The sequence below is a fragment of the Rhinoraja longicauda genome, chromosome 20, assembly GCF_053455715.1.
Source record: "Rhinoraja longicauda isolate Sanriku21f chromosome 20, sRhiLon1.1, whole genome shotgun sequence".
Lineage (NCBI taxonomy): Eukaryota > Metazoa > Chordata > Chondrichthyes > Rajiformes > Arhynchobatidae > Rhinoraja > Rhinoraja longicauda.
The window spans coordinates 23,887,426-23,901,503 of record NC_135972.1 but is presented as its reverse complement, the minus strand read 5'-3'; the positions used below and the strand labels follow the sequence as shown (position 1 = coordinate 23,901,503).

The window sequence follows — 14,078 nt, the reverse complement described above, 5'->3', positions numbered from 1 at the left end:
CGATCCTGACCACGGGTGCTGTCTGTACAGAGTCAATAGACAATAGGTGCAGGAGGAGGCTATTCGGCCCTTCGAGTCAGCACCACCATTCAATGTGATCATGGCTGATCATTCTCAATCAGTACCCCGTTCCTGCCTTCTCCCCATACCCCCTGACTCCGTTATCCTTAAGAGCTCTATCTAGCTCTCTCTTGAATGTATTCAGAGAATTGTCCTCCACTGCCTTCTGAGGCAGAGAATTCCACAGATTCACAACTCTCTGACTAAAAAAGGTTTTTCCTCATCTCCGTTCTAAATGGCCTACCCCTTATTCTTAAACTGTGGCCCCTTGTTCTGGACTCCCCCAACATTGGGAACATAGAGTCTGCACGTTCTCCCCGTGACCGCTTGGGTTTTCTCCGGGTACACTGGTTTCCTCCCACATCCCAGAGATGTACAAGTTTGTAGGTTAATTGGCTTCGGCTTAAAAAAATTGTAAATTGTCCCCAGCGTGCGGGATAGTGCTAGTATATGGGATGATCGTCGGTCGGTGTGGAATCGGCGAGCTGAAGGGCCTGTTTCCGCGCTGTACCTCTAAAGTCTAAAGAAACTACACACACTGAAGTGACACACTGTGGATTTCGACCTGCTTCTTACGCAATTTCTGTTTTTGCTTGGGGGTTTGGTTGGGAGAGGATCGGGGGGGGGGGGGGGGGTGGGGGGTTGCAAGAGGTGAGACCAATGCCTCCACTCCTGGGTCTGTCGTGAGCTGTGCTTGAACCACTTGTTGATCGCAGGGTGGACAACTTCATGCTGTGTACCTTTGATGACTGCACAATGAGCAGTTCAGTCACCACTGCTTTTGCTTGCTTGCAATTTTTTATTGCGTGATAACTTATACCAAAGAATAAAGTTAGGGCACTTTAGCACGTCAGGGAATTGTTGCTAAAAACCGAAGAAGAGGAAAAAAAAATTTTGAAACTTGATATTTAAGTCTGTTGATGACCATTTTGTATTAATTTAAAAGAAAAAGGCTGTACCGAGTTTTCGTACTGAGCTAAAATGAACGTTTTGTTTTTGTTTTAAATAGACAATGTGGAAAAAGTCTTTTTTTTTTTGCCGGGTCTGCACTCCTGGTCTGAGTTGACTGGACAGGAGTGCCGGAAGGGGCTCATATTCTTTTACTGTGAATGGTAATATTTTTTTTAACCCTTTACTTGAACTGTTTGCACGCCACGCCGGAGCCCAGGGCGAGAAATTACCCGTGGAGCTATTGCGTGACGCTCCACAGACTGGTTGTTCTAACGCAGGGGGATTCGCAGAGCTTGGCATTGTATTCGTTTACCGTGACTCTCGGGTGAATACAATGTCCGACTCTACCCCTCCCCTGACGCAATCAAACACTGACAATGTCCTGCTGATCATTCGGGTGAAAGACAAGAACTGTATCGTATTTCACCACATCACAAACCACTTGCTGTTTTTAACCAGCGTATGCAAGGGTGCAAAATACAATCACTGACTCTGAAACAAGGCGCTGCATGTGTGGACAAGCACAGACTTCAAGCAGTGTATAGGGCTGAGTTGTAACTGTATTTATATTGACTGATGCAAGTGGAAATTTATTTTTATTAAGGAGTAATTATTCTCTTTCCCTTTTTAAGGTATTGAATTTGGATAAAATGGCTTTTGTAAACTGTGGCCTATTTTAATAAAGATGACATTGATGGGGATCCTGTGTGTCTATATTTATATACTGTATCCTATTCTAGACTAAGCCACTACCTCTGTTTGCAATACCAGCACCTTGGGCGGCACAGTGGCGCAGCGGTAGAGTTGCTGCCTCACAGCGCCAGAGACCTGGGTTTGATCCTGACATGGGGTGCTGTCTGTACGGAGTTTGCACATTATCCATGTGACCATGTGGGTTTTCTCCGGGTGCTCCGGTTTCCTCCCATACTCCAAAGGCGTACAGGTTTGTAGATTAATTGGCTTCGTTTAAAAATATATATAAATTGCCCCCAGTGTGTAGGATAGTGCTAGTGTACGGGGATCGCAGGTCGGCGCCGACTCGCTGGGCTGAAATGCCGGGTTCTGCACCGTATCACTAGATATCGGAGACCAATTTCCCTCCGGGGATGAATAACGTTTTATCGTGTCGTATTGTAGAACTAAAACCTCGTGTTTTATCTGGGGGTGACGTTTCTGAAAAGCAGCGCGTGACTCAAAAATACGTAAATTAAACACACGGTTCAACGGTCCCTTTATTATCACGTGTACCAAGGTGCGGTGAAATTCTTTTTTTGGCACACAGAGCAGTGAAATTATTGCCGTACCTCAGTACCATCACCGGTTAAGTACCAAATGCATAGAAACAGCCCACTGAGCCCATATGTCAGAGTCGCCAGGTTGTGGCCAGAAAGGCCCGTTCACCTCTGCCCGGTCGTCCAGTGAACCGTCGTCCTTCCCCTCGCCCGGCCACCTTCAACCTTCGAGCCCGGGGGCACCTCCCGCAGCCGACCTTGAGGGTGCGGTAGGTTCGACCCACCCGCCGGTCCTTCTGACCGGCCCATTGTCCAGCACCTCCCTCTGTCTGCACAGGTGACAATAAAAGCACCATTGAACCAATGAGTCTTCTCATTCTCCTTTTCCCAGCATTTATGTTATTAGGTTTGGTTTAGTTTACAGATACAGTGTGGAGGAAGGCCATTTTGCCCACAAAGTCCATGCCGACCAGCGATCACCCGAGCACTAGTTCTATCCTGCACACTGGGGATAATTTACAGAAGCCAATTAACCTATAATCCTGCACGCCTTTGGAATGTGAAGAATACCCACACGGTCACAGGGAGAACGTGCAAACTCCACACACAGACAGCACCCGAGGTCAGGATTGAACCTGGGTCTCTGGTGCTATGAGGCAGCAACTCTACCACTGCGCCACTGTGCCAACACTGATTATAGCTCATTTTCTAGAATTATTGGATAGAAAATCAGAGCCTGGGGGGGTGATATTTCCTGGCGAGTTGCAGTTAACATGGATTATACTTAATGGCTTAAAGCTTATTTGAAACATTGACAGGTTTAGGGATGAATGGACTGTCAGGTGGATGTGCCTGTAGTTAGCAATTAGGCCTCTAGAGGGCGAGAAGTGTATACTAAATTGACTCGGAATCCACTCGGTGCAATGGATGGTAACTTTAAACAAAGCATGGTTCAGCAATTACTCACCAGAAGGTGAAGTGCTTTATATCTTCTTCCTATGGCCTCGTACGCTTCAAGGATCGGGTGGCAGCATGGTGGTGCAGCTGGTGGATACGCTGCCTTATAGTGCCAGAGAACAGGGTTTGATCCTGACCTCAGGTGCTGTCTGTGCGGAGTTTGTACGTTCTCCCTGCCATGCTTTGTCCTGCCTCCCCTGTCTCCCAGTTTTCTACTCCCCCACCCCCATCCCCTTTCTCAGGCAGAACAAGCATTTCACTGTATCTCGGTACACAGTAACAATAATACACTAAACTAAACTTGAATATGTGAACCACATTTTGCATGCTAATGACTGTGTGGGTAAAGACTATGAGTGACTAACCATAGCTCCATCCAAGACCACAATAAATTGCAGAGAGAGCTGTGGACGCAGCCCAGACCATCACACATACCAAACCTCTCTTCCATTGACTTCATCTACACCTCACGCTGCCTCGGCAAGGCCACCAGCATAATCAAGGGACCAGTCTCACCCCGGTCACTCCCTCTTCTCCCCTCTCCCCATCAGGCAAGAGGTACAGAAGTTTGAAAACACACACCTCCAGATTCATGGACAGTTTCACCATGCCTACATCTGCCTACAGATGGGAAGTGACACAGCTGGCGTCCTGGTGCCATCGCAACAACCTGGAGCTCAATGCTCTCAAGACAGTGGAACTAATTGTAGACTTTCGAAGAAATCCCCCTCCTCTCCCCCCACTCACCATCAACAACACCATAGTCACATCTGTGGAGTCATTTACGTTCCTTGGAACCACCATCTCCAGGGACCTTAAATGGGGGGCCACCATCGACTCCACAGTCAAAAAGGCCCAACAGAGGATGTACTTCCTGCGGCAACTGAGGAAACATAATCTGCCACGGGCAATGATGGTCCAATTCTATACTGCTATCATTGAGTCCGTCCTCACCTTCTCCATCATGGTCTGGTTTGGCTCAGCCACCAAGCACGACATCCGGAGGCTGCAACGGATCGTTCGCACAGCTGAGAAGGTTGTTGGCTGCAACCTTCTCCCCATTGACGAACTGTACACTGCAAGGGCCAGGAAGCGAGCGGGCAAGATCATCTCTGACGCCTTTCACTCTGGCCACAAACTCTTTGAAGCACTTCCCTCTGGAAGGCGACTCCGGACTGTCAAAGCAGCCACAGCCAGACATCAAAACAGCTTTTTTCCACGAGTGATTGCTCTACTCAATAACCAAAGTCTGTAGTCTCTTTTTTGCTCTGGTTTATTTTCACCCACATGTTTAGACCGTAATGGTGTATCCTTATTGTTTTGATGTGGTTATGCTTTATTCTTAATTGTTAACTGTATGTTTGTGTTGTCATTTGTGAGTGGAGAACCAAGGCACATTCCTTGTATGTGCACATACCTGGCCTATAAACATATTCATTCATTCATTCGTTTCTTCCCAGCTGTTATCAGGCAACTGAACCATCCTACCAACAACCAGAGAGTGGTCCTGACCTCCCATCTACCTCACTGGAGACCTTCGAAATATCTTTAATCAGACTTTACTGGACTTTATCTTGCACTAAATGTTATTCCCTTTATCCTGTATCTGTACACTGACGATGGCTTGATTGTAATCATGTATAGTTTATTTCACTGACTTGATGCAAAACAAAAAGATTTTCACTGTACGTGTGACAATAATACTAAAATAAACTAAACGATGAGCCCCGACCCGAAACGTCACCTATCCATGTTGTTCAGCACTGCTGCCTGACCTGCCGAGTTACTCCAACACTGTGACAGTCCATAGTTCATCGGCCAGTATTGTGTAGTGTTCACGAACCTGATGGTTGTTGGGAGGAAGGTATTCTTCAATCTCTTGGTCATGGTTTTCAGACTTATACTTTTGAATGTATTTTGAGAAAGCAGGTGAGGAGGAACCCCTTTAGCCAGAGGGTGGTGAATCTGTGGAATTCATTGACGCAGACGTCTGTGGAGGCCAAGTTATTGGGTGTTTTTAAAGTGGAGATTGACAGGTTCTTGATTAATAAGGGCGTCAAAGGTTACGGAGAGGAGTCAAGAGTGTTTTATTGTCATGTGTCCCAGATGGAACAATGAAATCCGTACTTGCTGCAGCACAACAGAACATGTAAACACAGTACACTGTAAACAATATGATAAACGAGAGAGAAAAAGGTTCAGTGTGTATATATACACATACCCACAAGCACACACACACACACACACACACACACACACACACACACACACACACACACACACACACACACACACACACACACACACACACACACACACACACACATACATATACTGTACGTATACACATATCCACATACACATAAATATATACATACACACACATACATACACACATACTCAAAAAACAATCAATAGTTGTATAATAATAATAATAATAATAATAATAATAATAATAATAATAATAATAATAATAATCATCATAATAATAATCATCATCATAATAATAATAATAATAATAATAATAATAATAATAATAATAATAATAATAATAATAATAATAATAATAATAATAATAATAATAATAATAATAATAATAATAATAATAATAATAATAATAATAATAGTCGTCTATTGTAGTTTGGAGCTTATTTGAGGTTGCAGTGTTTAATAGCCTGATGGCTGTTGGGAAGAAGCTGTTCCTGAACCTGGACGTTACAGTTTTCAGGCTCCTGTACCTTCTTCCCGATGGCAGTGGTGAAATGAGTGTGTGGCCGGGATGGTGTGGGTCTCTGATGATGCTGGCTGCCTTTTTGAGGCAGCGACTCTGATAATTCCCCTCGATGGTGGGGAGGTCGGAGCCGGTGATGGACTGGGCAGTGTTCACAACTTTTTGCAGGTTTTTTTCGCTCCTGGGCGTTCAAGTTACCGAACCAGGCCATGGTGCAACCAGTCAATATGTTCTCTACGGTACACCTGTAGATGTTCAAGAGAATCCTCTCTGACATACCGAATCACCTTAATCTTCTCAGGAAGTAGAGGCATTGATGAGAATGGGGTTGAGAGGGAAAGGTAGATTAGCCATGATAGAACAGCGCAGTAGGCTCAATGCGATGAATGACCTAATTCTGCTCCGATTACTTACGAATTTGTAAACTTCTTTCCGATGCCAAAGCATGATCCCTGGACATTCGATGCCTTGTCCATTGTAAGCCTCCACATCACCACCGCACATTTAATAGGGACCTGAAAGGCCACTTTTTCACACAAAGGGTGGTGGGTATATGAAATGAGCTGCCGGAGGAGGTAGTCGAGGCAGGCACTATCAGACCATTTGGAAAACATTTGGACAGGTACTGTACTTGGATACAAAAGGTTTGCAGGGATATGGGTCAAACGCAGCCAGATGGGACTAGTAAAGATGGAGCGTGTTGGTTGGCATGGGCAAGATAGGGTCTTTTCCACACTTCATGATGAAATGACTACGACTATTATCTCCCACCCGCGTGCTGGTTTATACATTTTGTTGGCTCCAAGCAGTGTTTTATGTAATCAACATGTAGACAAACATTTCAGAGAGATTTGAACTGGCAGAAACGGTACATTAACCTCATTCTTGGCCAAAAGCCACATTGATCAGCTGAGTTCAGTTTAGTTTGTTGTCATGTGTACCAAGTCACAGTGAAAAGCTGTGTAGGAAGGAACTGCAGATGCTGCTTTACTCCGAAAATAGACGCAAAATGCAGGGGCAACTCAGCGGGTCAGGCAGCATCTCTAGAGAAAAGGGGTGGGTGATGTTTCGGGTCGCGACACTTCTTCAGATTCAGACAGTGAAAAGCCCTTTTGTTGCGTGCTATCTCGTCAGTGGCATGACTACACATGCTTACATTCAAGCCATCCATGGTGTACAGATACAGGGTGAAGGGGAAAACGTTTAGTTCAAGATAAAGTCAGTAAAGTCCAATTAATGATCGTCCGAGGGTCACCAATGTGGTAGATGGGAGGTCAGCACCGGGCTGGTGTAGGGTGATCGCTGGAGGTCAGCACCGGGCTGGTGTAAGGTGATCGCTGGAGGACAGCACCGGGCTGGTGTAAGGTGATCGCTGGAGGTCAGCACCGGGCTGGTGTAGGGTGATCGCTGGAGGTCAGCACTGGGCTGGTGTAGGGTGATCGCTGGAGGTCAGCACTGGGCTGGTGTAGGGTGATCGCTGGAGGTCAGCACCGCTCTCTAGTTGGTGGTAGGACGGTTCAGATGCCTGATAACAGCTGGGAAGAAACTGACCCTGAATCTGGAGGTGTGCGTTTTCACACTTCTGTATCTCTTGCCTGATGGGAGAGGGGAGAAGAGGGAGTGACCGGGGTGGGACTGGTCCTTGATTAAGCTGGTGGCCTTGCCGAGGCAGCATGAATTCATTGTTCAATGCTTATCCCGTCGGCCGAAAACTCCCTGGGGCCACATTCACAGCGGGGTTGTTGCTTCAGCAGAGAAGATGGGCCGGTGAGGTGGAAGTGGACGTGACAGAGGTGGCCGTGCCCTCTGGGAGGCGGCTGCTGTCGGCAGCCTTTGTACGACGCGGGTCCCGAGTCCCGGTCAGTCCAGGACATCCGACGGCTGGAGGGTGGTATCAGCGGCAATTCCCTGCACTGCTCTTCAGAAGCAAAGAGTTAGTGAGGGTATTGGATCACCGTCAAACCTCTCTGGATAGCCAGTCAGCAACGGACAATAAATGTACGTCCAAAGACGTACAGGTATGTAGGTTAATTGGCTGGGCAAATGTAAAAATTGTCCCTAGGGTGTGTAGGATAGTGCTAATGTGTGGGGATCGCTGGACGGTGCAGACCCGGTGGGCCGCAGGGCCTGTTTCCGCGTTGTATCTCTGAATCTAAATGTAAATCTAATCAGACATAAGTAATCTGCACCGACCAGTGATCACCTACACCAGCCCGACCAGCGATCACCTACACCAGCCCGACCAGCGATCACCTACACCAGCCCCACCAGCGATCACCTACACCAGCCCCACCAGCGATCACCTATACCAGCCCCACCAGCGATCACCTATACCAGCCCCACCAGCGATCACCTACACCAGCCCCACCAGCGATCACCTACACCAGCCCGACCTGTGATCACCTACACCAGCCCGACCTGTGATCACCTACACCAGCCCGACCTGTGATCACCTACACCAGCCCGACCTGTGATCACCTACACCAGCCCCACCAGCGATCACCTACACCAGCCCGACCTGTGATCACCTACACCAGCCCGACCTGTGATCACCTACACCAGCCCGACCAGTGATCATCTACACCAGCCCGACCTGCGATCACCTACACCAGCCCCACCTACGATCCCGACCTGCGATCACCTACACCAGCCCAACCTACGATCACCTACACCAGCCCGACCTGCGATCCCGACCTGCGAACACCTTCACCAGCCCGACCTGCGAACACCTACACCAGCCCGACCTGCGAACACCTACACCAGCCCGACCTGCGATCCCGACCAGCGATCACCTACACCTACACCAGCCCAACCAGCGATCACCTACACCAGCCCGACCTGCGATCACCTACACCAGCCCGACCTGTGATCACCTACACCAGCCCGACCTGCGATCACCTACACCAGCCCCACCTGCGATCACCTACACCAGCCCCACCTGCGATCACCTACACCAGCCCGACCTGCGATCACCTACACCAGCCCCACCTGCGATCACCTACACCAGCCCCACCTGCGAACACCAACACCAGCCCAACCAGCGATCACCTACACCAGCCCCACCTGCGATCACCTACACCAGCCTGACCAGCGACCTACACCAGCCCGACCTGCGATCACCTACACCAGCCCGACCTGCGAACACCAAAAACAACAAGGATGCATGGGGCAGGTATAGGCAGCTGGGATCAAGTGCATCCCTGGAGGAGTTTCGGGAACTAAGGAGTAAACTGAAAAAGGAAGTCTGAAGAAGGTTCTCGACCCGAAACGTCACCCATTCCTTCCCTCCTGAGATGCTGCCTGACCTGCTGAGTTATTCCAGTATTTTGTGAAATAAATACCTTCGATATGTACCAGCATCTGCAGTTATTTTCTTAAACTAAAAAATGAAATCGTAAGGGTGAAAAGGGGCCGGGACCTAGTTCTGGCGGGTAGCATTAAGGACAATCCCAAAAGATCTTATAAATACGTAAGGGGGAACAGGGTAACTAAAGAGAGAGTGGGACCTCTCAGAATCAAAGCGGTCACCTCTGTGTGGAGCCACAGGAGATGGACAAGGTCCTCAATGAGTATCTCTCCTCTGTATTTACCGAGGAGAAAGACAGTAGGACAGAGGAAATTGGAGCCGTCACTGGAAGTGTCTTGAGAGCAGTCAGGGTTACTGTCGAGGAAGTACTGAAGGTGCTGTTGTGTTTGAAGGTAGACAAATCTCCAGGGCCAGATCAGATATATCCGAGGACATTGTAGGAAACTAGAGTGGAAATTGCGGGAGCCCTGGTTGAAATGTACAAGTGGTCCTTTAATACAGGAGAGGTGGCGGAAGACTGGAGGGTGGCAAATGTTGTGCCTCTTTTCAAGAACGACTGCAGGGAAAATGCTGGGAACTATAGGCCGGTGAGCTTAACATCTGTAGTTGGTAAGTTACTGGAGAGTATTCTGAGGGATAGGATATACAGGCATTTGGATGGGCAAGGGCTGATTAGGGACAGTCAGCATGGTTTTGTACATGGAAGGTCATGTCTCACAAATCTAATTAATTTTTTTGAAGACGTGACCAAAAAGGTTGATGAGGGCAGAGCTGTAGATGTTGTGTACATGGACTTCATTCAGTTAGGTGTTCAACAAGGTTCCGCAAGGTAAGCTGCTCTGGAAGGTTAGATCAGGTGGGATCCAAGGAGAGATAGCCTAATGGATAGCAAATTGGCTCCATAGAAGGAAGCAGAGGGGTGATGGTGGAAGGTTGCTTCTCAGACTGGAGGCCTGTGACTAGTGGTGTGCCTCAGTGTTTGGTGTTGGGCCCGTTACTGTTTGTCATCTACATCAATGATTTGGATGAGAACATACAGGGCAAGATTAGCAAGTTTGCTGATGATACAAAAGTTAGTGGTTTTGCAGATAGTGAAGATGGTTGTGAACGATTGCAGCAGGATCTGGATCGATTGGCCAGGTGGGCAGAGGAATGGGTGATGGAATTTAATACAGGAAAGCGTGAGGTGTTGCATTTTGGGATGTCGAACAAGGGCAGGACCTACACAGTGAATGTTAGGCCTCTGGGTAGTGTTGTAGAGCAGAGGGATCTAGGAGTACAGGTGCATGGTCCCTTGAAGGTCGAGTCGCAGGTAAATAAGGTGGTCAAAAAGGCTTTTGGCATTTTGGCCTTCATCAGTCAGAGTATTGGGTATAGAAGTTGGGAGATCATGTTGCAGTTGTATAAGACGTTGGTCAGACCGCATTTAGAATATTGTGTTCAGTTCTGGGCACCATGTTATAGGAAAGATATTGTCAAGCTTGAAAGGAGTCAGAAAATATTTGCAAGGATGTTGCCAGGACTAGAGGGTGTGAGCTATAGAGAGAGGTTGAGTAGGCTGGGTCTCTATTCCATGGAACGCAGGAGGATGAGGGGAGATCTTATAGAGGTGTACAAAAGCATGAGAGGAATAGATCGGGTAGATGCACAGAGTCTTTTGCCCAGAGTAGGGGAATCGACGACCAGAGGACATAGGTTCAAGGTGAAGGGGAAAAGATTTAATAGGAATCCGAGGGGTAACCTTTTCACACAATGGGTGGTGGATGTATGGAACAAGCTGCCAGAGGAGGTAGTTGAAGCTGGGACTATCCCAACGTTTAAGAAACAGTTAGCCAGGTACATGGATAGGACAGGTTTGGAGGGATATGGACCAAGTGGGACTAGTTTAGCTGGGATATTGTTAGCGATGTGGGCGAGTTGGGCCGAAGGACCTGTTTCCACACTATATCACTCTATGACTTACAGTGCCAGAGACCCAGGTTCAATCCTGACTATGGGTGCTGTCTGTATGGAGTTTGTACGTTCTCCCTGTGACTGCGTGGGTTTTCTCCGGGTGCTCCGGTTTCCTCCCACACTCCAAAGACGCACAGGTTTGTAGGTTAATTGGCTTCGGTAAAATTGCAAAAATTGGCCCTAACGTGTAGGATAGTGCTGGTGTACGGGGTGATCAAGGACTAGATGGGCTGAAGGGCCTGTTTCCTCACTGTATCTGAAGTCCAAGGTCAAAAGTAAAGTGTTATTCCCTTTATCCAGTATCTGTGGATGGCTCAATTGTTATCATGTATTGTGTTCCACTGACTGGATAGCCTGCAACAAAAAGCCTTTTTACTGTACCATGGTACATATGGGAATCATAAACTAAACTGAAGTAAAGCCAGTGAAATTCTAAACAGTGCAGTAAAGGAACAGTTAGCAACCACAATGAGAAATGGTGGCAGAGGCAAGTTCTTAATAGGAACATGACGTGTCTCCTTGCTTTGAAATGTGAAAATTTTTGGTATTGCAAACACAATTCTGGAGGTTCAACTTTGTCCTATGGGCCTCGATATCAGTTTACGAACAAATCATATTTATAGTTATAGAGTAATAGAGTCATACAGCGTGGAAACTGTCCTATCCGTGTACCTGTCTAATTGCTTCTTAAACGTTGGGATAGTCCCTGCCTCAACTAATCCTCCTCTGACAGCTCGTTCCATACACCCACCACCCTTTGTGTGAAAAAGTTACCCCTCAGATTCCAATTAAATCTTTGCCCCTTCACTTTAAACCTATATCCTCTGGTTCTCAATTCCCCTACTCTGGACAAGAGACTCTGTGCGTCTACCCAATCTATTCCTCTCATAATTTTATACACCTCTATCACCCCTCATCCTCCTGCGCTCCAAGGAATGGAGTCCTAGACTGCTCAACCTCTCCCTCGAGTCCTGGCAAAATCCTTGTAAATCTTCTCTGCACCCTTTCCAACTTGACAATACTCGCTGGAATTTAGAAGATTGAGGGGGGATCTTATAGAAACTTACAAAATTCTTAAGGGGTTGGACAGGCTAGATGCAGGAAGATTGTTCCCGATGTTGGGGAAGTCCAGAACAAGGGGTCACAGTTTAAGGATAAGGGGGAAGTCTTTTAGAACCGAGATGAAAAAGTTTTTTTTCACACAGTGAGTGGTGAATCTGTGGAATTCTCTGCCACAGAGGGTAGTTGAGGCCAGTTCATTGGCTATATTTAAGAGGGAGTTAGATGTGGCCCTTGTGGCTAAAGGGATCAGGGGGTATGGAGAGAAGGCAGGTACAGGATACTGAGTTGGATAATCAGCCATGATCATATTGAATGGCGGTGCAGGCTTGAAGGGCCGAATGGCCTACGCCTGCACCTATTTTCTATGTTTCTATGTAACATCTTTCATGTGACATGGTGCCTAGAATTGAACACAATACTCTAAATGCGGCCTCACCAACGTCTTAAGTGTCTATAAGTGCAACATGATCTCTCAACTTCTATACTCAATACTCTGACAGATGAAGGCCAATCTGCCAAAAGCCTTTTTGACCACCCGATCTACCTGTGACGCCACCTTCAAGGACCATCGAAGCTAGTGAACTTCCAGGGGGCATTTCAGCCCACAGCAGCAGATGGAGATGTGGGCTGCCTATGTTTGAAAGTACTTTGATCTCGTGCAAATTAATTCATCCCACTTCACTGTTGAGGTGAAACGAAAGGGGATAAAAACATGACACCAATAGTAAAACCCACACGTTGTTTTTCTCCGGGTGCTCTGGTTTTCTCCCACACTCCAGTTTTGCAGGTTAATTGGCTTCTGTAAATTGTAAATGGTGCCTTGTGTGTGTGATAATGCTGGTGATCGCTGGTCGGCGCTGGCTCAGTCGGCCTGGTGTGGAGTGTGTGAGGAATCCGACGCATTCAGAGAAAAGTGGAGGCCAAATCACTGGGTGAATTTAAGAGAGAGTTAGACAGAGCTCTGGGGGCTAGCGGAATCAAGGGGTATGGGGGAGAAGTTGGGCACGGGTTACTGATTGTGGATGATCAGCCATGATCACAATGAATGGCGGTGCTGGCTCGAAGGGCCAAATGGCCTCCTTCTGCACCTATTTTCTATTTATCTATGAAGTCACGGGGAGAACGTACAAACTCCTTTCAGACAGCACCCATAGTCAGGATCGAACCCGGGTCTCTGGCGCTGTGAGGCATCAACTCTACTGCTGTGTCACCATGTGTGGAAGCAAATTACCATTGATCCCAAGGGACTGTCTATGGAGAAGCAGCTTCAGAAGAGAGTGTTGGATCACATCTGACCCAACCTGAGGGGAGGTGTGTCGTTTATTGAATAGACCTTTGTTTAAAATAATGAGTGTGGAGTATCACTGACTGGAATCAATTGACTTGATGACAAGGGCCTGAGAGCTGTTTTGTCGTGTTCATTATCTTCCTTCTCTCAGTTGTTTAGAGCACCAGAGTTTGTTTAGACGTGTTGTCCATCTGGTGGGCTGCTGGAGTTGCTCCCAAGCTGCCGGCTCCCACTCCACTGCTGTTGGAGGCATTCAATAAATAATCATCCCTGCAGGGAACAGCAACACAGCCTCTGGCACGACTGAAACTGTTCCAGCCACCGTTATTGGTAACGTGTTGTCAAGCTGCAAAGGGAGCAGGAAAGATTTTTGCAAGGATGTTGCCAGAGCTCAAGGGCCTGAGCCATGGGGACAGGTTGAGCAGGCTAGGACTTAATTCCTTGGAGCGCAGGATGATGGGGGGGTGAATTTATAAAAGTGCATAAAAGGTGGCACAGCAGTAGAGTTCCTGCCTCACAGCGCCAGAGACCCAGGTT

General features: G+C 47.5%; 1 protein-coding gene across 1 annotated transcript in view; it reads left to right on the top strand.

Moving 5' to 3' along the window:
• Window positions 1-4,818, top strand: part of rassf3 (Ras association domain family member 3) — a 56,922-nt gene extending 52,104 nt beyond the window's left edge. The window contains exon 5 of the mRNA XM_078417238.1: window positions 4,661-4,818. Within this exon, the coding sequence (XP_078273364.1) occupies window positions 4,661-4,678 (18 nt within the window). The 3' untranslated portion in view covers window positions 4,679-4,818. The remainder of the gene's footprint in view (window positions 1-4,660) is intronic.
• The last annotated feature ends 9,260 nt before the right edge of the window (window positions 4,819-14,078 follow it).